This window comes from Antedon bifida, chromosome 5 (assembly GCF_963402885.1).
Source record: "Antedon bifida chromosome 5, ecAntBifi1.1, whole genome shotgun sequence".
NCBI classification, from domain to species: domain Eukaryota; kingdom Metazoa; phylum Echinodermata; class Crinoidea; order Comatulida; family Antedonidae; genus Antedon; species Antedon bifida.
Genome location: NC_136230.1, coordinates 3352603 through 3374493, shown reverse-complemented (window position 1 = coordinate 3374493; position 21891 = coordinate 3352603). Strand labels below are relative to the sequence as shown.

The window sequence follows — 21891 nt, the reverse complement described above, 5'->3', positions numbered from 1 at the left end:
CCAATAAAAGCAGGTTCCCACTAGAGACGCAACGCACGGGATTTGACCAATCACAAGCGATTGGTTATTCGAACAATCCCTTGTCATTGGTTAACTCGCTTGCTTTGCGTATACGTTCTTGCCTTGCGTCCATCTAGTGAGAACCAACTTAATCGGAACGACCTTGAGTTGCGCTTACGTCGTTGCGTCCGAGTGGGAACCAAAGCGAGGAAAATTACGTATGTGGACGTCATATAAAACGCAGCGCGTAAAAACAGTAGCGTAGTTCGGATTTTTGTCTGGTCACCGGATCGGATCGCCCCTAGTCCTGACGTACGTGGATGGTGAACTTTAACTGCAGTTATGCCATCATCCGTCTAATATCCTGTAAAGCATTCTTTAGTTTTGTCAATAATTAACTAATAAGTGGAATACTTTGGAAATATTTGTTAGCCCCCCTCAATGCTACAAATATGCCTAGATCTTAACTAATCATGGTTAGATTGAATACCTTAGGTGCGTTGGGAAAACACGAATCAGAAGACGGATTATAAAACACGGGCTCAAGCGCTCCTACTTTTTTTTTAAAGTCTCACTTTGTAAATGCATAACAATGTCATTAACTCTGTCATAACCACTGTCATTGCTAAATAGCAATATTTTATATTATACTTTGGGGGAAATGCACAACGCGCGTACGACCCTACAGTAAACTTATCCCCCATTATTAGCCCATTAGACTGGTGGGCCTAAAATTTGGATGTGCTCAAAAAAGTTGTAATGCCCTGGATAACGACAGAGGGCGCAATGCAGATTTTCCAACTGCTGAGTACAGTAAACAACTGTATCGTACCGTAAGTGATGCTTCGTTAGGCTACCTACCTGTCACGAATAAACTCTTTCAACCTGTTTTATATACCAGGAAATGACAGCTGCTGCCTTGATGAAAACCGTTCACCGACAGGCCTACAACACATTTCGTCTTTCCAGTCATCATGGCATTTTTAGCAATGTTAAGTCGCGTTACTAAAAGTGTTTTTCTTAAGTACGAAACACTTATACTTATTGCTCTTATTATTTTTGTCTATCGATATATACTAAACGGTGACAACGTCCGAATGGTTATCGAACGGGCAAAACGCTATTCGACCGTTGGTTACGAACGCCTTCCGTCTGCTGGAAATGGGCCTAGAAAACCATTTTTTGAAAATATAGTTTTCGGGTCAGCGCAAGAGACTATTCAACGTGAACTTAAAGAAGATAATATTGGTGTTTATGCAATTCAAGGTCGGAGGTCACATATGGAAGATCGCTATGATTACGCTGATGATTCCAGTCAATCAGGAATTTCTTTTTACGGTGTTTATGATGGTCACGGTGGAACGGTTTGTAAAATAATATTTATTTTATCTATCTATTTTTAAAACAAAGATAAACACTAAACCGTCAAGTGAAATGAATTACAATCTATTAAAACGGTGAAGATGGGGGAAACCTGAGTGTGAGATTGAATGAGAAAAAGCAGCTCCAAAAGAGATTTGAACCAGGAATTCTCGGTAATGCGGGCACCCTACCATTAGACCACCATAATATTTATCACAAAACTTATTTTAAAATTGTAGCCATTTTGCATTTATGCAGCTGGATGTGTTTAATTTTTAAAATGTATTTTAAAATTGTATTTATTGTGTGTGGTATTTTATTAGTGGTAACAAAATGTATAATTGTTATTTGATTGGAATTATATTATGTCATGAATTTTTTTTTATATTTATACTATAAAATGTGAATTAAATCATCGTTTTTTTTAGTTTGCTTCAGAATTCGCAGAAAAATTATTGTCCCAAACAGTTGTAGCAAGATTAAATAGATCAAAATACAGCAGCAACACCAATATAAACTATTCACAGGTTTTGATAGAAGAAATGTTATTATTGGATGAAAAATTATTAACTGTTGCAAGATCAAACAATGATGTAGCAGGTAAGATAATGTAATAATAGTTCATTGTTTTCTATCGCTACTGTCAACCAGGTGTGGTTGTTTAAGAGGGACACTAACAAATGATACTGTATAATATTAAAATAGTCTGTATAAAGAAGGTAGATTAAAACCAGGGAAGAGTGTAAAAAAAATGTGATGTGCCCATATATGGACACGATGACACTATATCACTACCATGTTTGGGCATATCACTACCATATTTGGGCATATCACTAGCATATTTGGGTACATCACACAGTTTGATAGTGTAGACAGAGCTACTAAGATAAATGTAATAATATTTCTTTTATCTGTTTTCATAGGCTCAACAGCAATTGTAGCAGTCGTATCGGGTAACGAATTAACCGTCGCAAATGTTGGCGATTCCCGGGGCGTTTTATGTGACGAACACGGTAACGCTATACCCATGTCGTACGACCACAAACCTCAGTCGCCGCAGGAGCGTCGTCGAATAAAAAAAGCTGGCGGTTTTATATCATTTAACGGCGTGTGGCGCGTAGCTGGTATTCTCGCAACGTCAAGAGCTCTAGGTGATTTTCCTTTAAAAGAACATAAATACGTTATTGCCGATCCCGATATACAAACTTTTAATTTGTCAACTGTCAAACCGCAATTTATGATTCTTGCCTCAGATGGATTATGGGACGTGTTTACGAACGAGGAAGCGGTGCAATTTATTAAAGAACGACTCGATGAGCCTCATCTAGGTGCGAAGAGTCTGGTCTTACAAGCGTATTATAGAGGCTCTTTTGATAATATTACTGTTATGGTTGTACGTTTAGAAGATAAAACCAGAAATAAAGTGAAAAACAAATGAGTATTAATGATAAATATAAATGATTGTCTTATTCAGAAGAGGGTACTTAAACAGAGGAAAATACTTGGAAAATTTGAAGAGGTTCTTAAGCAGTTGGATGTCAAAGGTCACTTTTAATTAAAACAAGGAAAGTTTAAACTTATATTGACATTTTAATTTTCGCAAAGAATAATAGACTCGGAATATTTTATATGAAATGCAGTTCAGCCAGATTGAAAAAGTGAGCAATGTTGTCAGTGTTTTGTCTTTAATTTAAATTGTACGTAATGCTCTGTTTACACTATCAATCTAGTTTGACCAGGGAAGAGTTAAATTACAAATTTAATTTAACTTTTTCCTGGTTTGACTAAAAAAGTGTGATATGCCTAAATATGGTCCATATATGGGCACATCACATTTTGTTGTCACATAAAGTTTGATAGTGTAGAGAGAGAGCTTTATGCTTACATTTTTTCTTTAATAGTTTCACATTGTGTTATTTATGTCTGTTTATCTTATTTATAATATTATCTTAATATCTTTGCATGTCATAATATTTCCTGAAATAATATTTAGTTTATGTACTTACTATTTTACATTAAGTGGTTAATTTTCCGTGAGAAAATTGTTTGCTTTTATTGATTTTTTTAATTATCAGAAAATGGTAAAATTGTCATTTTGCTTAAGGTTTTTAGAATTTCTGTCAACAACATGTGTCATACGTTGAATTTCAATTTGATTCAATTGTGAATAATTATTTAAGTACTATAATATTGCTTAGTGACTCATTTTCTAGTTAAATTTATTAGGTGAATGAGTCATGATTGTAATGAACCAAACGATCAAACCTGGACCAAGGTAGTACTCATAATATTACTATGAATATTCAGTAATTATGTTTTAAATATATGAATATTCAGTAATAACATTCTAATGTTATGAATATTCAGTAATCACTTTTAAATGCAAAAGGTGAATAGTCAGTAATAACATTTAAACATGATGATGAATATTCATTATACATTTGTTCTGAATATTCAGTAATTACATTGTAATGTCATAAATATTCAGTAATGACATTTAAATATTATGAATATTCAGTAATCACATTTGTTAGCCATCAACCATTCACAAGTAGTGCCTTGAAAACAGTTCTTAAAAGCTATCTATTAAATGTTTTTATATTGCCAAGTGAAAAAAGGAATACTGTACTAAATGTTGTCGGTAAAATGGTTAATATAAATTTAGAACAAAAAGTTATGAAGATTAGAATGTTCAAACTTAATTTGCATACAAATTCAAAGTGTTATTTTATGGGATATCTAGAATGAAAGACAATATGGTAACTATAATACTAAATTAAATGAAAAAGACTTTTGGGAACACTGTATCAAGAACTGGGCTTTATAGTATAGTAGAAAGATCATTATAAAAATCAGTCTGATACTGATAGAGAATTATGAAATTGCAAAAGTATTTATGGGGTTCTTTATAGGGAAGGGAATAATATTGGATTACTTATACAATAAATGTGGACCAAAAGTAGAAGATTTGCTTTGGAATTTAGTCCAAGTTAAAGTTTTCTGGGGTAGATTTATACCAGTCTCTGTATGGTACAGTATAGTAGAACCAAACCATGTGGTTGTGTGTGTGTGAACGGAGGCTTCAATCAGCATGCCTATCTCCAGGCATTTCACAAGGTCCTCATACCAGACATACACAATTTCCTGTCTGCTAATATGTTAAATATTGGTCATCAGTTAATACAAGCAGAGTTTTTTTCTGTCTGTAATATTTTTAGTATTTATTTGCAAGGTTTATTTTATTTCGGCCAGAAATTAACACAGGGCATATATATAAGAATGAACTATTATTAAACATTTTACTTGGCCTAATATATTATTTTAGTTTTTCATATCTTTTTCAATATAATGTGCAATGCGAATTGTGGTATATTTTTGTATGTGGGTAGATTTGGTAAGGGTATTGTTGTAAACTGTATGTTTACATGTACATTCTTCCATTGTGAACTGTGTATAGTTCAATATGATTATTATATATTGTGTGTCAGCGCGAATCCATTATTGTTTTTATAGGGAAGAGTGGATATGGTGGGATCTTGAATTGTTTATTTAAATAATGTATATTATGCTAAAACAATGAAAATAGTAGTAAGTTGAGTGAGGTATTTAGTTATTAATGCACAAATGGCCTTCCATACATACTCCTTGACAGCCGATAGAAGATATGCTTTCATGCAGAACAGTACCAAATTTATAATAAATGAAATATTTGCAAAATTATGTATTATTAGTATTATTTAATTTGTTTTTAAAATTTTCAATAACAATTTTTAAAAATACTAGGAAGTTTGGATAATAAGTTTAGCACATTAAATGCAGTTTTACGGAGACCTGGACAAAATATAATACGACAATAACTGTACACAAAATGAAACGATGGTAGACTAACAATATGCACCATTTGACATGGTATTGGAATGGAAGCTTCCTAATAGCAACTTTGGTATTTTAGAATTATTCAGTTTACATATCATTATACAGTAGAATGGTACACACTAACATTATTCTTGCTAAAAATAATGAACATAGCTCATGTACACTATGTACTTATTTTGTTTGAAACAAGCCCAAAATATCAAAAGCTTTGCAATATTACGCTGAGACAGCAAGTAAAGAAAAAGAAATGGCCGCTACATAGTGGAAGCATTTAGTGTATACAAATTGGAATTCAAGATATAACATCTAATATTTACAAGTACTAAAGTACTTTATTTAAAATAATATTCCAATGGATAACTAAATTTCTGTTATAACCATCCACACATTCAAATGACAAGATATGGATCAAGTATATGCATGTTATTTCCCTATTTACCACCCATCCACAGTTCAAAGGTCAAGAGGTCAAACCAATGTCATCGTATGATAAATTCTGCGTCCATGTGTACAGCTGATCAGCTTCCTCTTCTAATTCATCCCCAGACTGTGGTAGTTCAAAGCTGTTGTTTACCCCTTCATTCAATCGGGTAACGTCAAATTGTAAGCCTGGTTCATTCTACAATAAAAAATTATACACACTTGTGGTGGAAGATACAATGCTGGACAAAGGGCTACTCACCCCTGGACAAGGGATGCTCACCCCTGGGCAAGGTATTCTCACCCTTGGGCAAGGTATGCTCACCCCTTGGAAAGAGATGCTCACCCCTGGGGAAGAGATGATCACCCCTGGGCAAGAGATTTTCACCCCTGAACAAGGTGTACTCATCCCTAGGCAAGGGATGCTCACCCCTGGGAAAAGGATTCTCACCCCTTGGTAATTAGGGATTCTCAACTCTGGGCCAGGAATAATCACCCATGGGCTAGAGACTCTTCCCTAGGTGCGTACATACTGTTGGCCTTAAACAGAAGATTCTGAGTTTGTGGCAAAATTATTTCACTTTTAATAATTTTTTACTTAATAATGTCAGTTGTGTACATTTTCTTTTTCTGTTAAAAATTAGACATTAGACACAACAAATATGACCCTTAATGCACCCTCTCCCTCTTTTAGTAAAGAGGATATCAAACTACATACTCATTACTACAACTAACTATAGGACATTTATCTTTTCGACTCAAACATCTCACATTAATTATTTGTGTATTATTACAATTTATGAATAATGTTAAAGTTTAAGTGGTTTAATAATAATAAAGAAAACCAAGGACACAGGAACTATATACTTCAATATTATATTAATTTTTTCTAATCATCATTACAAACACATTGTAACAGACCATGTTATTGTCTGTAATTCTACACTATTTAAAACATAAATACAATGTATCATTTTATTTATCAAACTTAATCTTTTCCGACAAACCATATATAATAAGAAGAGGAAGGAAATTAATGTAAAATAATCTCTTGTTAACAATTACCGTTTATCAGGTATCAAGCTAAAGTGTGTCATGATGGTTGGTTAAACTTTTAACAAGGCAATTTTTTAAATGTTATTATGAATAGTTAGTAACAAAACAAACGAAATGTTTTGGAATGACATATCGCCACCAGCGTGCGTTTTCTAATTTAGATTCTACCTGTAGGTATGACACACCAAGTGTACCAAGATATTAAGACAAATTCTATGTAAGTCAATAGTTACGGCAACAGTGTGTGGCATGGTGGAAAAACTATCTGGGGTACAAATTTATTAAGCCAAAATGTATGTGACACAATACAGCCACACATATATTTGATATCATTATCTTGTTTGTCAGACTAAACAAAGATAAAGTTTAATACTGTAACACACTATCAAACTAGTTTGACAAAAAAAGTGTGATGTGCCCAAATATGATAATGATATGACATCACCATGTCCATATATGGGCACATCACATTTTTTTTGTCAAACTAGTTTGATAGTGTAGACAAAGCCTTAAAAAGAGATCAAAAGGAAAACACTCACTTCATTTGCTGACTGGTACATACGCTTCATTTTATCAGCTCTTTGTTTAGCCTGTCGTGAACCTCGGCTGGACCGGCCTGCGCTCGTCCCTCGTGCTGTGTTTGCAGACTTCACAAGTACCAATGGGTCTACAGATCTTTATATAATAAATAAGAAATACTTAAATTGAAGTAAAACAAAAATAATCTTAAGTAAGCTCTGTCTACACTATCAAACTTTATGTGACAAAAAGTGTGATATGCCCATACATGGACATGATGATGTTGTATCACTAGACCATATTTGGGTACATCACACTTTTTTTGTCAAACTAGTTTGATAGTGTAGACAGCTTTACACCCATAATATTTTTGTTCAAGGAATGTAACCCCACTTGGGCTTATAATCGAGCCAGTAGTGCTCTCGTGAGTGTCTATATACCTGAGTTCTGAAATGATTCGTATATGTTCTCGTTGCATGTCTTGTGTAATAGGTCTTGATATTAGTGCTTTCATTTCACTCTTCAGACGAGGGCTTGCTTGGTTTCCTTCGATGTAGTCCACAATATCATACAAAATTGTTGACCTTGTTAAAACTAGAAATAGAAATTGAATAATTCACAAGAGATAGTTATAGCTATTCCTTACTTAATATATTCTGATCAGAGAGTATAAAGTCCAATAAACAAGGACGAGCGGTAACGGTAAGCGGAAAACCACTGTAGCTTGCCCACAAAGACTGTATCTATCCTGAGCGGAAACCGTCCGTCTGCTCCGTGTTGTGTTTATGGTCATAAGAAATAACATAGATTCTATATCTGTATTACCCTAATTACTGCGGAAATTGGCCGCAACACTGCAAATACCACTGGAATTCTGTTTTCAAATAGGTTTTTATTGCTATACAGTATTAGCTTAAAGGCCATTGAGTACTGTACTACTAAGTAAGTTATTCCCCCCTCCCCACTCCCTTTGACAGAGTATGGAGATGAGATTAAAAATGAGAGAAATACTAACTGTTAAGATCCAACTTCCTCCACAGGTTTTCTTTGCCTCCCATGTAAGCTGGTAACTCATCCAATACACTAAGATACTTTTAAAAAGAAAAATTAAAAGTTTAAAATTTAGATGATATATTCAGTTTTCTCTATAATAATATGGCATTCAACTTGAAAACTTTAGTCATTTATAAATTAAATAAAAAACAGAAATTATGTTTTCACCCCCAGTTTGAATTTTTTTTAAAAATTGTTTGTATTTCTTGTCATAACATGATTGTTAATCACAAATAGTACGGAAATATTTAAATGATTAAAAGGATCAGGAAATGTAAAGACAGTCTGTGTTTAAAGATTTAAAATCAGGGTCATAGTATTTGTATAAACATGAGAATAATTGTCAATAAGCCTACTCATAAAATTAATACCTAATTTGCATAAGTCGCATACACAAAAAAAAACATTTTTTAATATTGTAAAAATGGTATTCAATCTGACCTGACCTGGAAGTGAATTTTATTGAAACAAAAAATGAATTATTATTAATATTAATAAAAGATATGTTTATTTTTTACTTATTTCATTGATTTTAATTTTGTTAATGTTATGCGGCCTCATGGAAGAACACCTTTCTGGTGAACGAGTTTTTTTCCATTGCAAAAATAAGAATTTTATTATTATTATAAATACTTGAATGTAGTAAAATAATAAATAAAATAATTCTCATCAAATTCAGTTGATTTATGTTCCTTACTTGCATGTAGTCCTTCACCGTGGTAACATCAACCTCCTCCGTAATCCCGTGCTTCTCGTATTGACAAGCGTCGGAAATTATCTGATCATAAAATTTACGGTTTCCCATCATCTGGCACGCGTCCACCGCTGCCTACAAGAGTGATTTTAAAAGCGTTAATTAATAATGGAGAATATGTTGCACTAATGTGGTCTTGCTAATGCACTAATGGATGTAATATATTCTGAGATAATTATGAAGTACTACTATAGCAATTAATTTGAATCTTTCGTTTTACAGTTCATAGTGTCACTGTTGTTGCACATGAATTTTTAAAATAATGATATGGTGAGGATGATTTCATTGTTGTTTGTATTCACCATGCATATATCAAAAGAATTAATTATAAATCCAAAAGCAAATTACTGAAAAATGACACTGTTGTAGGTATTGGTGGCTGGATCTCAATGGAGAAGCTAAAACAAAACGATAACCAGCCACAACAAAATTGCAAAGCTTTTTTCTAAAATAACTATATTAATTAATATTGTGTCTAATTTCTTTAATTAAAATATTTTTATACCTCAGGCCACGGGCCAATGTGAAAGGCTTGAGTTTTGGAAAGAAGACAAAAGTTCAACTATTTATGTTGTATGTACAGTACCTCCGATGCTGGCTTAATGCACTTCTTTCCACTGTAGTACTGTAAGCCTATACCATGTTTTGTATGAGTGAATATCTTGAATAATATCAAAGGAGGAAATTCACTTCCACCAAATCTAAATTTAAAATACAGAAAAAAGTTAATAAATATGAAAATGATGTAAATAGCAAAATTAATATCAATAGCATATATTTTCCTAGCACAATATAATAGAAAGTATTAAATAATGTAAAGTAAAATCTCCAACAAAGTTTCACTCACAGGCTCAATTTTCAATTAAACAAAAATTCATACGCATCCAACAGCGAGCAAAAACTCAGCAATTACAGGATAGATAAACTACTTTTATAATTTATCGTGCTTATAAACTAGAGAGTGGCATTGAAAGAGTCGTAAGTTACAATCCTGGCATTGGTAAGGATTGAACCATGGACCTTGGGATTGGAAGGCAAGCATGTTAACCACCATGCTCCAGTTTTGAAGTATTTCTGTTGTCTTACCTAAAACGTATTCTTGCATTCATACTTCGGTCTTTTAATAAATGAGCTTCTAATGGACTGATTTTACGAAGAACTTCATAAGTCAAAGAATGTTCCTAAAAAATACAAAATTATTAATTCAGTGTTTTTATAGCTACATAGTCTACCTGGCTCTCTGGTTCAAATTCTGATTCCAAGAACTCAACTTTTCAAAGGTAATTATGAGAAAGCACAGAGCATTGTGTGTTTGTTTCTTGTTATAACTTATTATATATTTATATCTGTATTTTATTGTTAACCGTTTTTGATGTTGTATTGTTTTATGTTTCAAACCTGTTAGTGGCGGTATTTATCGCTGTTGTTTTTGATGGAATAAAATAAAATAAGAAATAAAAAAGTTGGTGTTAAGCTCTGTCTACACTATCAAACTTGCCCAAATCTGGCAGTGATATGCCCAAATATGGTAGTGATGTGCCCAAATATGGTAGTGATATATGACATCATCATGTTCATATGGGCACGTCACATTTGTTGTAACATAAAGTTTGATAGTGTAGACAGAGATTTAAACTAAATTAGAATAATTACCGCTGCACAAATGGCATGTTTTAATAGTCGAAACATTTGACGGTCTCTGTAGCTACACCAGCATCTTTCTATCATGCGAGCAGCTAACAACTGGATAGCTCTAAAGAACAAATAAATATGACAAAGAGAAAAATTAATAATTTAATTCATTCATGTGATTTTAAAGTTATTTTATAAAATTAATTTTTTAATGATTTGTATTAAATTTATAAACAAATGTACAAAAGAGCTCACTTACTCTCTGCCCTTAATAAATGTTGGGCTGATTATATTTTCTTCTTTCAGCTGATGTTCATCTTGCGGTGATGATGGGGGTGGGGGCTGTGGTTGGATGTTTTCTTGTGATACTTTATGTTCGCTGGGTAAAGTAACATTAATTGATGATCTGTTCCTGGTATCCATCTTTGAAACTGTTCAAGAACCCAACATCATACATGCCTAGATAAAATATAAAACATCACAATCATAAAATTATGAATTGGCCTAGGCCTACTACTAGGCCTAGCCTAGCTAGGCTAGCTAGGCCCTAGTTAATTTAATTTTTGAAAAAAATTATATTTATCATTAGAAGAAAAAAAAAGTATTCATGCTCTTCTTAATTCTAAGCTATACAGTAAATACATTTTTGTTGAAAAGTTTTTATAAATTATGGCTATTTTGCAACTAAACTTTAAGATGTGGGGCGAACCGACTTTGACCTTCATCATACCCCATTTTACTCCCAAGCCGCGTCAGTCTCAAGAATTATCAAGTTCAGCTTAGGCCTAGTGTGCTAAATGCTAACGTTTGGTAATTTAACATTCAATATTTTAAACAAAAATCAATTATAACACATATTATATTATAATATAAACAATACCAAAGCTTATTTATGCTTTTGTAATGGGTTTTTATGGAATGTTATTGTTCACTTCCGTATTTACTGTTGCTAAGTTTTTGACGCTTTGACATCCCAGCATGCAGTATTTTCTAAAAGAGTTTTAGATTTGAAATCAGTAATTTGTAGATTATTTAGTAACTTAATTTGTTTATTTTATCAAATAAATAGTTTATTAAATGTATGATTATTATAGATTAAACTATATTAATCTATTTTTCGGTTGATATTTTATAAATATTACTAAATGAGAATGTAATGTTTAGACACATTCCAAAAGTATGGCGAGCACAATTTTTGATGTGAGTGGACAAAACACTTGCTAAAAAGTATAATCTGTAGTTAGTTTCATAGTAACACCGTTTTGTTTTATAAGATTAAAATAGTATATTATTAAGAATGTTATAACTAAGCCGGCCTAGGCCTAATATGCTGTAGGCCTAGAGTATAGTAGATATATATGCTAGGCCTAGTCTAGTCTAGAAAATAAATAGGCTCCACACACACAGGAGGACAGCACAGCAACACACAGCTAGCAGATTATAGCCTAGGCCCGGCCATAGTACACTAGCCTAGTACACTAGCCTAGTATGGGTAGCCTAAGAAAATAGTAAATACATGTTTGTTAGAAGTGGTGTAACCCCTTAATATCATCACCAGGTAACATCTTTTTCTTTTGTCACACACAGTGTCTAGTCACACACACAGAACAGGTAAACAATTTGAAGCAAAGTACTAAAAGTAGGTCTATATAATACATAGGCCTAGTATTTTCTAAAACCATTAATTGGTGTCAAAAGTAAATTAATAATTTGGGAGTAAATGAAAAATGTAAGTGAATAAATTAGAAAATATAGTTATTTTTTAATGTAATAATGTGCATATTTGCTAACTTCAGAATATTGATCATTAATATTTCTAAATATTAAAACACCTCATTAGAATATATTTCATTTATTTGAATATAAATATTAACAGTTGCTTTCTTTTTAAATTCAGATGCTGACTTCATAGATGTGCGACTGTTAGAACAAATAATATCAACATGCGATTCAAGACAACCTTAGCCAAAGAGCCTAAACATATCCTTATAATTTTATCTATACTTTATAAGACTATCTTTAGCTTCTGATTGCTGTGACTTGAACCAAGGCAATCTAACAACAGGACAAGATAGGAACTTGTAACAGTCCTTTGATCTTATGTCTGGCTGCGACAAATACCAACAGTACTGTACTATGTAAATATTCTCCTCGGAGCGCAGTGTCTGTTAAGTGGAACTGATCGTGTCGCAGCCACAGATAAACCTTTTGATCTCTGGAGCTCAGCATCCTGTTGTTAGATTGCCTTGCTTGAACCTATCCCTCTTGAAGATAATCTCAGTAAGTGTGAAAGTGTAGTAGAGCCTGACAATATATTGAATTAATACTAATATTTTCCTTAACTAAAACACACATAGTGAATTGGTAAGCTGTGTAGCATGGACCACATCTGAACAGCTGTTCTCCTGTGGCGATGACCACCAGGTTCTAAAATGGAGCCAATTGTCAGATGAGACCTCAGTCCTGGTAAAGCTAGCTGAGGAAATCTACGCTACAGACATTCACTTTTTTCCCAAGAGCATCGCCGGTAAAGGAAAACAAACAGGGAGCGAAGTATTCGTTTTGACATCTACAGATGGTGCGTAAATTTCTTATAATTATAAGAAACCGATTTCTAAAAAAATGAATATTTGTTAATTGCTATTGAGCTAAATAAAACTTTAGTTTCTTATGTTATATAGGCAAATTTTTGTTGATTTCTAAATCCGGCCGTGTGGAAAAATCTGTGGAAGCACATAGGGGAGCTGTTCTTTCTGGTAGGTGGAGTTACGATGGCTCGGCCATGGCAACAGCTGGAGAAGATGGTCAAGTTAAGATCTGGTCAAGGAGTGGTATGCTGCGATCAACGCTTGCACAAACAGGTTTGCAACATGTCATCTAAAAATGTGATACGAAATTTATGGTTTTGCAGACTCTGCTTATTTAGTAGACCGTGTTTATTTTGCATACCCTGGCTGTTTATTTTTTATACCCTGGAGGTTTATTTTGCACACCCTGGCTGTTTATTTTACAGATCCTAGCTGTTTATTTTGCATACCCTGGCTGTTTATTTTGCATACCCTGGCTGTTTATTTTGCACACCCTGGCTGTTTATTTTGCATACCCTGGCTGTTTATTGTGCACACCCTGGCTGTTTATTTTACAGATCCTAGCTGTTTATTTTGCATACCCTGGCTGTTTATTTTGCATACCCTGGCTGTTTATTTTGCACACCCTGGTTGTTTATTTTGCATACCCTGGCTGTTTATTGAGCACACCCTGGCTGTTTATTTTGCATACCCTGGCTGTGTATTTGTGCACACCCTTGCAAACAGTAGTTCATGTATTCAGAACTTATATATGACTAATTTCTTGTAGGTACTCCGGTGTACTCGATATCCTGGTCCCCTGACTCTAACCAAGTTTTGCTGACTAATAGCAAACAACTTATAATCAAATCACTACAAGCAAATGTAAAACCTGTCCAGGTATGTATTTACTATTACTAATACTTGTCAATACAAAAAATGTTTTAACAAAAAGAGGAAGCTATACAAAATTCACTAATCCATGCAATTTATACCAAAAATATATTTCATGGTTCTGTTCTAAAAATCACAGTGGCTGAAAGGCAAGCATACTGAAAAATTGAAAAGCTCGCCTCATTTATAATCACATCTAAAATGTGGTTTAATTTTCCTGTGCATATCAATTACAAAAAAAGGCAACCCCAGATTTTAGGCCTGAAGCTATGTCTATATTATCAAACAAGTTCGACAAAAAACTGTGATGTGCCCAAATATGGTAGTGATATGCCCAAATGTGGTAGTGATATGACATCATCATGTCCATATATGGTCACTCACACCACATAAAGTTTGATAGTGTAGAAAGAGCTTAACAACTATTATTTGCTTTTTAGTGGAAAGCACATGATGGAGTTATATTAAAAGTTGATTGGAACCCATCTAACAATCTTATATTGTCCGGCGGTGAAGATTGCAAGTACAAAGTGTGGGATAGCTATGGCCGCCAGATGTTCTCAAGTCATCCTCATGATTATCCAATCATGTCTGTCTCTTGGGCTCCAGATGGAGAACTCTTTGCTATTGGTTCTTTTAACACGCTGAGATTATGTGACAAAACTGGGGTAAGATAATGGTCATTACAAACAAGTTTTCCGGCAACCAAGATCAAAATAAGTACAGTATTAATAAGATTTAAAAGACTAGATTCATATTCTTTATTATTTAGGTGTTTGCTAATTCAAAGACTGTCCTATTTAGTGGTAATCTATATCATAGAAACACGAATGTGTAATGTTTATATGTATGGTTAATGGAAAAATAAATAAAAACAATCTTTGGGAGTGGAGATGTTTTATGAGGACAACATTCAAGTATTAGACTTGATTTGAACCCAGGATCGTGGGATTGGTAGGCAAGCACCAAGTAATTATAATATCCATTTGCTGTAGCTATCATCAGCTTTTTTATCTGTTTTTTGTAGTGGTCTCATGCTTTGGAGAAACCAAACACAGGCAGTATATACAGTATAGCATGGAGTGCTGATGGTACGCAAATTGCAGGGGCTTGTGGGAATGGCCATGTCATATTTGGTCACATGATAGAAAGGTAAAGTACCATTTTGTTCATTTTAGTAAAATAAAGTAACTATATCAACAATCTTTTACAGATATTTCTTATGTATTTGCTGTAACATAAAAAAAACTTTGAGATATATTTTGATAGTACAGTCAACTTTCCAAATACCAGACTCTCTGAAAATCGGAAACTCTTCCAATACCATACTTTTCTTGAAGTTCAAACAGTCTTAAATTCATTTTTACCATTAAAAACACATTCAGAATACCAGACTTTCCAGAAAACCGAACATATTTGGCCAGCCCAACGGTGTCCGGTATTGGGAGAGTTGACTGTATAGACATTTCTGGGTTTTTTTGGGCTTTAGCAAACTGGCTTTAAATTATCGATAACATTTTGTAAGTATCAATATATTACTAACATTTTGTTTCATCATTCAGGAGACTGGAATGGAAAAACTTTGAAGTAGTAAACTCGTCAAGAAATACAATTGCTGTACGAGAGGTCGTCAACGAATCAATTGAGAAATTAGAATTCAGAGACAGTATCATCAAGATGTCTTTATCTTTTGGTTACCTTGTTGTCGTAACTTCTTCGCAGTGTTTTATCTACAGTACAAAGAATTGGAACACGCCAACGATATTTGATTTGAAAGAGGGCACTGTTACTCTAATCGTTCAGGCTGAAAAGTAAGATTTTAATTAATATAAGGTTGCTGCTTCTCTGATCATAAGTTTGCTGTTTTGGGGTGTAAATAGGAGCGCAAGGGATCATTCATAACAATGTCGGCTGGGGTTGCAAAGTATACATTATATGAAAGAAATCATTTGTATAGCCTCTAATTATTTTTGTACAATTTGTTCGTAGGCATTTTGCTTTAGTGGTATCAACAGGTGTCAATATCTATTCCTATGAGGTAAATATTTTTCTAACATATCTTATTTTGCAACAATTTAAATAGTTGATGACAAAATATAGGTAATTTCATTCTATATGTAAATAGTGTTTATATACTTTAGTAGTACTTAGTACTTACTTTTTTTTTTAATAGGGTCGGCTAATCTCCTCTCCAAAGTTCCAAGGTATGCGTCTTGACACCCTGAATATGATGTCACTATCTGTGTCAAATGACACTGTAGCTATCCGTGACAAATCCAACGAAAAGCTGGTGCATGTGTTTGATGCATCAAACGGAAAAGCACTGGACAGCAAGCCAATTCAACATAATGTAAGTTCAAAGGCTAAAGTTCAAAGTTCTATTCAATTTCAAGTGTTTATCAATGATCAACAATCTCAAAAAGACAGTTTCCATGTCAAGAATGGTTGAATGAGGATAAAGTAGTAGTAGAGTATACTACTCTCTTGTCTTGTTTTTTCTTTAGCTTGAGGTCCTAGAGGTAGCTCTCGATCATTGTGGACCACCAGCTGATCGCCATCTAGCAATTGTAGATAAAAACAGAGACTTGTATCTGAGTGCTGTACGAACATTTGGAAAAGGACCACGCATTGTTAAGCTAGGTAAAAAAAATTAATGGCTTGCCAAGTCAATTTTCCAACCACTTTATCCATATTAGGCATATATCTTCTCTCAGCTGTATAAAATTGGTACATACATACACTGGACTGTGTACATGGGCAATTTTCATCTTGGTGGTTATGATGCTTGGCTACCAATCCAAGGTTCCTGGGTTCAAGTCCTGTCATACCTGTATGTCAGGATTTCTTCTTCACTGCCACCTTCAAGAAGGATAGTGAATGAATTCGCTTATGTTTATCTGTGGATTTGCCTGGTGATCAGGCTTTAATTCAATTAAATTCTATTTTACTTAGGTAATATGATAACCAGTCTAGCGTGGAATGACACTACTAATATGTTAGCGGCTCTGCAAGACAGCAAACTATTTGTTCTCTTTTATCCGAATGCTGTGTATGTTGACAAAGATATTCTACCAAAAACAATTTACATCAAAGATACCAGGTAACCAAAAATTGACTTTAAATTAAGGTGGTGCATCCGAGGACCATAATCTGTCTGTATGAACCCACAATAGACATCTTAAAAAATTAACAATTGACGTACACCCCTCCAAAGCTCTGTCTACACTATCAAACTAGTTTAACAAAAAAGTGTGATGTGCCCAAATATGGTAGTGATATGCCCAAATATGGTAGTGATATGACATCATCGTATCCATTTATGGGCACATCACATTTTTTTGTCATACAAAGTTTGATAGTGTGAACAGAGCTTTACTCTGAGTATGTTTTTGAAAACAAAAATAAATCTCTTTTCTACATAACCTGATGTGTGAATACTCCTCTCATTTTACATTCTCATTTAGTGACTTTGGCAAGAATCCCCAGATTGTTAGTTTTGTTGGTAATCATGTGACCATACGACGTGCGGACGGAGCCTTGGTGAGCACCGGAATCGTACCGTACCCTGCGATGCTGCATGAACTAGTTGGCAGTGGACGATGGGATGATGCGGTACGGCTATGCCGCTTTGTGAAGGTAATATTTGATTTGCAAATATTTTTTTATCTAATATTGCTTAATTTTAACTGTTAGTTATTTGAAATTTCAAAAGACAAAACTACTAATTTAGTCAAAGTTATGGTTTTTGTCACTAAATTAAATTTAAGCATTAAATAATGTGGAATAAAATGGGTTTTTCTTTTTGTGTAGGATCCAGTGTTGTGGGCATGCATGGCCACGATGGCTGCATACGCTAAAGACCTGTCCACAGCTGAGGTTGCTTATGCTGCAATTGACGAGGTTTGCAGTTCAAAAATATTAAGTAATAGTAAAGGAATTATTAAAACAAATGCAGTACTGATAAAGAATAAAAACTATATGTATTTTCTGTCAATATTCATAGTTTTAGCAAAACATACATGCCAACATCTGAAGTTAAAAAAACGGGAGGTGGTGTTTTTTTTATGCCAACAGCGCCCTCTATTTATTACCGAGAGACCAGGGAGGTAAGGAGGTGGTATCGCATGGTGGCTATATAGTCTAAAATACAGGAGTTCCTCAGCCATGCATATGGTAAAATACTATACTCAAGTCTAAACAACTGCCTCGCACAAACTATGAAATACAACATTGACATCTATACTGGTGTATGAACATTATAATAGTTGTACAATAGGTACAATACTTTAAATCATTTTATTTTATTGCTCAGAAAAAAAAAGCATTTTGATGTCTTGTTTATTTTTAGGCAGATAAAGTTCAGTATATTCTGCACATAAAAGAAATCCCATTAAAAGAAGCACGGAATGCAGAGATGGCGCTGTTCTGTGGCAATGCTCAAGACGCAGAGGGCATCTTACTTCAGGCCAACTTGGTATTTAGGGCCATCATGATGAATATAAACTTATATAATTGGGACAGGTATAAATACTAATTTGGTATATTTTTCTAAGACAAATACTCATTTATGACATCATGATTGTGTCTAAAATATACTGTTTTTTGTTTGTTTACTTGCTAATGATCAATTGATGCAATGTATGGTCAAACATTACCACGTAGGCCTACTCACTGTCATACATTCATCTACCAGACCTATGGCTTCCAAGTCTCCTAAATTAATATAGCTAGGCCCCCAAACACAGATCAATTTGATATAGGCCTAGCTTTAAAAACATACCTTTTTCTCCCAGTTTACAAGTAATTGACTGCCTGGTATTGAACATCAGGATTTTATGTTTATATTCTGGTCACTTAAATTCCATAATCGCTGATTTTCTTTGAATAATCAAATAATTTAAGCCAGAGTCTGTCAGTGTATTTGAACAGTCACATTCCATCATCTTGATTATTGTCTGACAATATTTCTGTGCTGTGATTGGTTGAATCTTCAGAAACTCAATAGACATGCTCAGACACATAGCTTTGATATAATCACTGCTCTGATTGGTTGAATCTTCAGAAATTCAATAGACATGCTCAGAAACATAATTTTGACCTCTCCTCTGCTGGTTGGTTGAATCTTCAGAAATTTAATAGACATGCTCAGACACATAAATTTGAACAAATTCCTGTGCTCTGATTGGTTGAATCTCCAGATGTATGAAGTGGACATACATTTATAATGGTCAACTTTAAAAACAGTTATTTTGTGGATATATCTTGCTCATATTAATAAAGTACTGTATTTATTTGCTTTCAAATTTAGAGCATTAGAATTAGCTGTAAAGAACAAGACCCATGTAGACACAGTACTTGCTCATAGACAAAGATTCCTAGAATTGTTCGACAAGAAAGAAACCAGTAAAAGATTCACAAATTTCTCACAAGAGGTATGTAACATAGAAGGATAATAAAAAGAGGATATTAAATGGTTGAATAGAACATTCCATTATAGTTTTGTAGGAAAGAGTTCAGCAATCTTAAAATAATAGTTTTCACTTAAAGCAGGCTGCCAATGCACTGTAAATAAATTGAATATAGGAAATTGGAAAATTGTTTTGATAAATGAAAAAGTTTGTTGTAAAGGATAAGTCTGGTTCTGTACATGATTGAAGTTTCCTGTTTGTTTTTTTTTTCAGGTTGAAGTAAACTGGGAGAATGTTCAAGCTAAGATGGAAGCTGAATACCAACGTGAGAGAGAAGGCCCCGCATCAAAACCTTACAAAAAATAAACGAATTGCTCACATGCTAACATTTTCAATTTAGCCAGCCAAATTGAAGAACTGATTAAAATGGCTGGTAACTCTAGGAATCGCAGTTTGCTAAAACAATGTTAATCACCTTGTTCTCTTTCGTATTGTACATATATTTAAATTGTATTGCTTTAAAGGTACTGTAATTAATTAACCATTTAATTATACAATAGTAATAGTAGGTTATGAACTGTGTAAGAAAAGAAACAAACTTTCAATGGCACATGCATAGGTCGGAGCCTCTGTAGAAAATTTACTATGTGTATAAACTTTGTTTTGTGAGAAAAATATGAGGAAAATAAATGTAGTGCTTGCTCAATGCATGCTGCAGTTATATGGTACTGTACACAAAATATTGTATTTTAACCGGACTATCCTAATAATTGTACTTTATGATTCAAGAACAGAAAGTCATTTAAACCAAAGTAAAATTGTTCATACATTTTATTTTTTTCCTTCTATCATAATAATGTGATAACCAAATTTTGTTTTAACTGGGGGATCTGTGTAGGTAGGATTGTTAACTGTACTGGGTTGAAGAGCAAACGCAGCATCCTGGAACGGCCCTACCATTGAACCTCGGGTCATCCATCCAAGATCACCCTGCGAAAAGAAATAAAAATAAAATTCATTCAAAGATTTATTTTGGTTTATCAAAATAGTACGTACAGCACGATTTATTGAAATTGAAATATTTTTATTTATACTGGGTGACCTTTTCAGTCAAAGACTGGTCTCCCAGAGGGCCCAGTTATGATCAGTGGCTGTGATGTACTAGTACACCGGGGTAACCCCCTACTCATCTCAAAAGATGTACTAGGTTCACATGAGCCTGCCGGTTTATAGTCCTTATCCGAGAAGACTTGTTTTACCACCAGAACCATGGAGAGAGTGTGATCCTCAAACCCTTGCCAATATTATGGCCAAGTAATTACTTGTCTTACAGCTCGGCTATACAATGATGAACAATACAAAGGCATATATTGGGTATGTGGATACTATTATAATACTTACTCCCTGTCTGGCTTTGTCTTCACTGAATTGCGTTGCAACCTCGTTGAACTTTGTACCATCTTTTAACTTTTGCATTGCTTCCATACATTTCCCATGCTTCTCACACAGAATGTGTCTTACCTTGATTGAAGATAAGATTTAACATGTACAGACATTGGCTGGTTTTCACATAATGTATTTGGTCAATAATATAGACAGTATTGACATTTATTGATATGTTTTTTTAGATTTTCCTCACCTTCACCTGACTGGACCCTCCACCTTTCTTTTCCTTTTGCTTTGTATCGCCACCATCTGAAATAAATTCAATATTTCAATCATTATTATGCTTATAAATATAAGGATAGCCAGACAGGTAGTTTTGTGTCTTTATTTTAGGCCTAGCTAGGATTAAATTAGGCTAAATAATAACTTATAAATATTGAATTTAATGTATAATATGTTGGGAATGCAATAATGTATGAATGTAACCTACTAGCTCTAGAAACAGGCTAAAATATATTAAAATATTGCTTTAAATACTAATATAGGCCTAGGCTAGTAGTTCAGGTTACACACCTTATGTCAGAGGCACTCGTATTGCCCTTTCCGCCGCGCTTGTTTTGGGAAATTGTTCTTAACAGCTAGGCCTAGCTCTCGTTGACAAAATACTTACCATCTCCACTTTTTCCTTTCCCGCCTTTCGCACCACCCTTTGCTCCACCAGAACCCTTTCCTTTTGGCATATTTAAAACACCGAATAATTATCAGGCATTTCCTACTTATTTAGTTTTTTAACACGATTCGATTACACCGCGTTTGTGCAATTTCACTTCGTCAAATCAATCAAAACTCGAGCGTTTTTGTTTACTTCATCCATCACTGCACACATGTGTATTGTATGTGTAGTGAGCTATAGTACAGTAGTATAAATTTTACTCGTGTAGTAATAATTGACTATTAATTAAAA

At 33.9% G+C, this 21891-nt stretch overlaps 4 protein-coding genes across 4 annotated transcripts; 2 read left to right on the top strand and 2 right to left on the bottom strand.

Annotated features, from left to right (window-relative positions):
* Positions 1-818: 818 nt before the first annotated feature.
* Positions 819-5082, top strand: LOC144842889 (protein phosphatase 1L-like). Its single transcript, XM_078699475.1, has 3 exons — positions 819-1364; positions 1791-1962; positions 2286-5082. The coding sequence occupies exons 1-3, from the start codon at positions 975-977 to the stop codon at positions 2798-2800; spliced, it is 1077 nt and encodes a 358-aa protein (XP_078555601.1). The 5' UTR covers positions 819-974; the 3' UTR covers positions 2801-5082.
* Positions 5056-11647, bottom strand: LOC144842887 (uncharacterized protein CXorf58-like). Its single transcript, XM_078699472.1, has 10 exons — positions 11553-11647; positions 10932-11131; positions 10694-10793; positions 10127-10221; positions 9627-9741; positions 8984-9115; positions 8249-8324; positions 7674-7827; positions 7254-7389; positions 5056-5857 (listed from the first exon to the last, which is right to left on the bottom strand). The coding sequence occupies exons 2-10, from the start codon at positions 11093-11095 to the stop codon at positions 5699-5701; spliced, it is 1131 nt and encodes a 376-aa protein (XP_078555598.1). The 5' UTR covers positions 11096-11131; positions 11553-11647; the 3' UTR covers positions 5056-5698.
* A 192-nt stretch (positions 11648-11839) lies between these two features.
* On the top strand, positions 11840-20303 carry LOC144842868 (intraflagellar transport protein 80 homolog). The gene is made up of 17 exons (XM_078699431.1): positions 11840-11872; positions 12570-12655; positions 13029-13250; positions 13354-13533; positions 14030-14139; positions 14574-14801; positions 15161-15285; positions 15696-15944; positions 16123-16171; positions 16307-16483; positions 16638-16773; positions 17086-17233; positions 17598-17769; positions 17944-18033; positions 18482-18654; positions 19442-19565; positions 19815-20303. Exons 2-17 carry the CDS (start codon positions 12616-12618, stop codon positions 19905-19907), a joined length of 2316 nt encoding a protein of 771 aa, XP_078555557.1. The 5' UTR covers positions 11840-11872; positions 12570-12615; the 3' UTR covers positions 19908-20303.
* A 51-nt stretch (positions 20304-20354) lies between these two features.
* On the bottom strand, positions 20355-21789 carry LOC144842906 (peptidyl-prolyl cis-trans isomerase NIMA-interacting 4-like). Its single transcript, XM_078699506.1, has 4 exons — positions 21598-21789; positions 21181-21236; positions 20943-21062; positions 20355-20531 (listed from the first exon to the last, which is right to left on the bottom strand). Exons 1-4 carry the CDS (start codon positions 21665-21667, stop codon positions 20373-20375), a joined length of 405 nt encoding a protein of 134 aa, XP_078555632.1. The 5' UTR covers positions 21668-21789; the 3' UTR covers positions 20355-20372.
* Between the last annotated feature and the right edge of the window lie 102 nt (positions 21790-21891).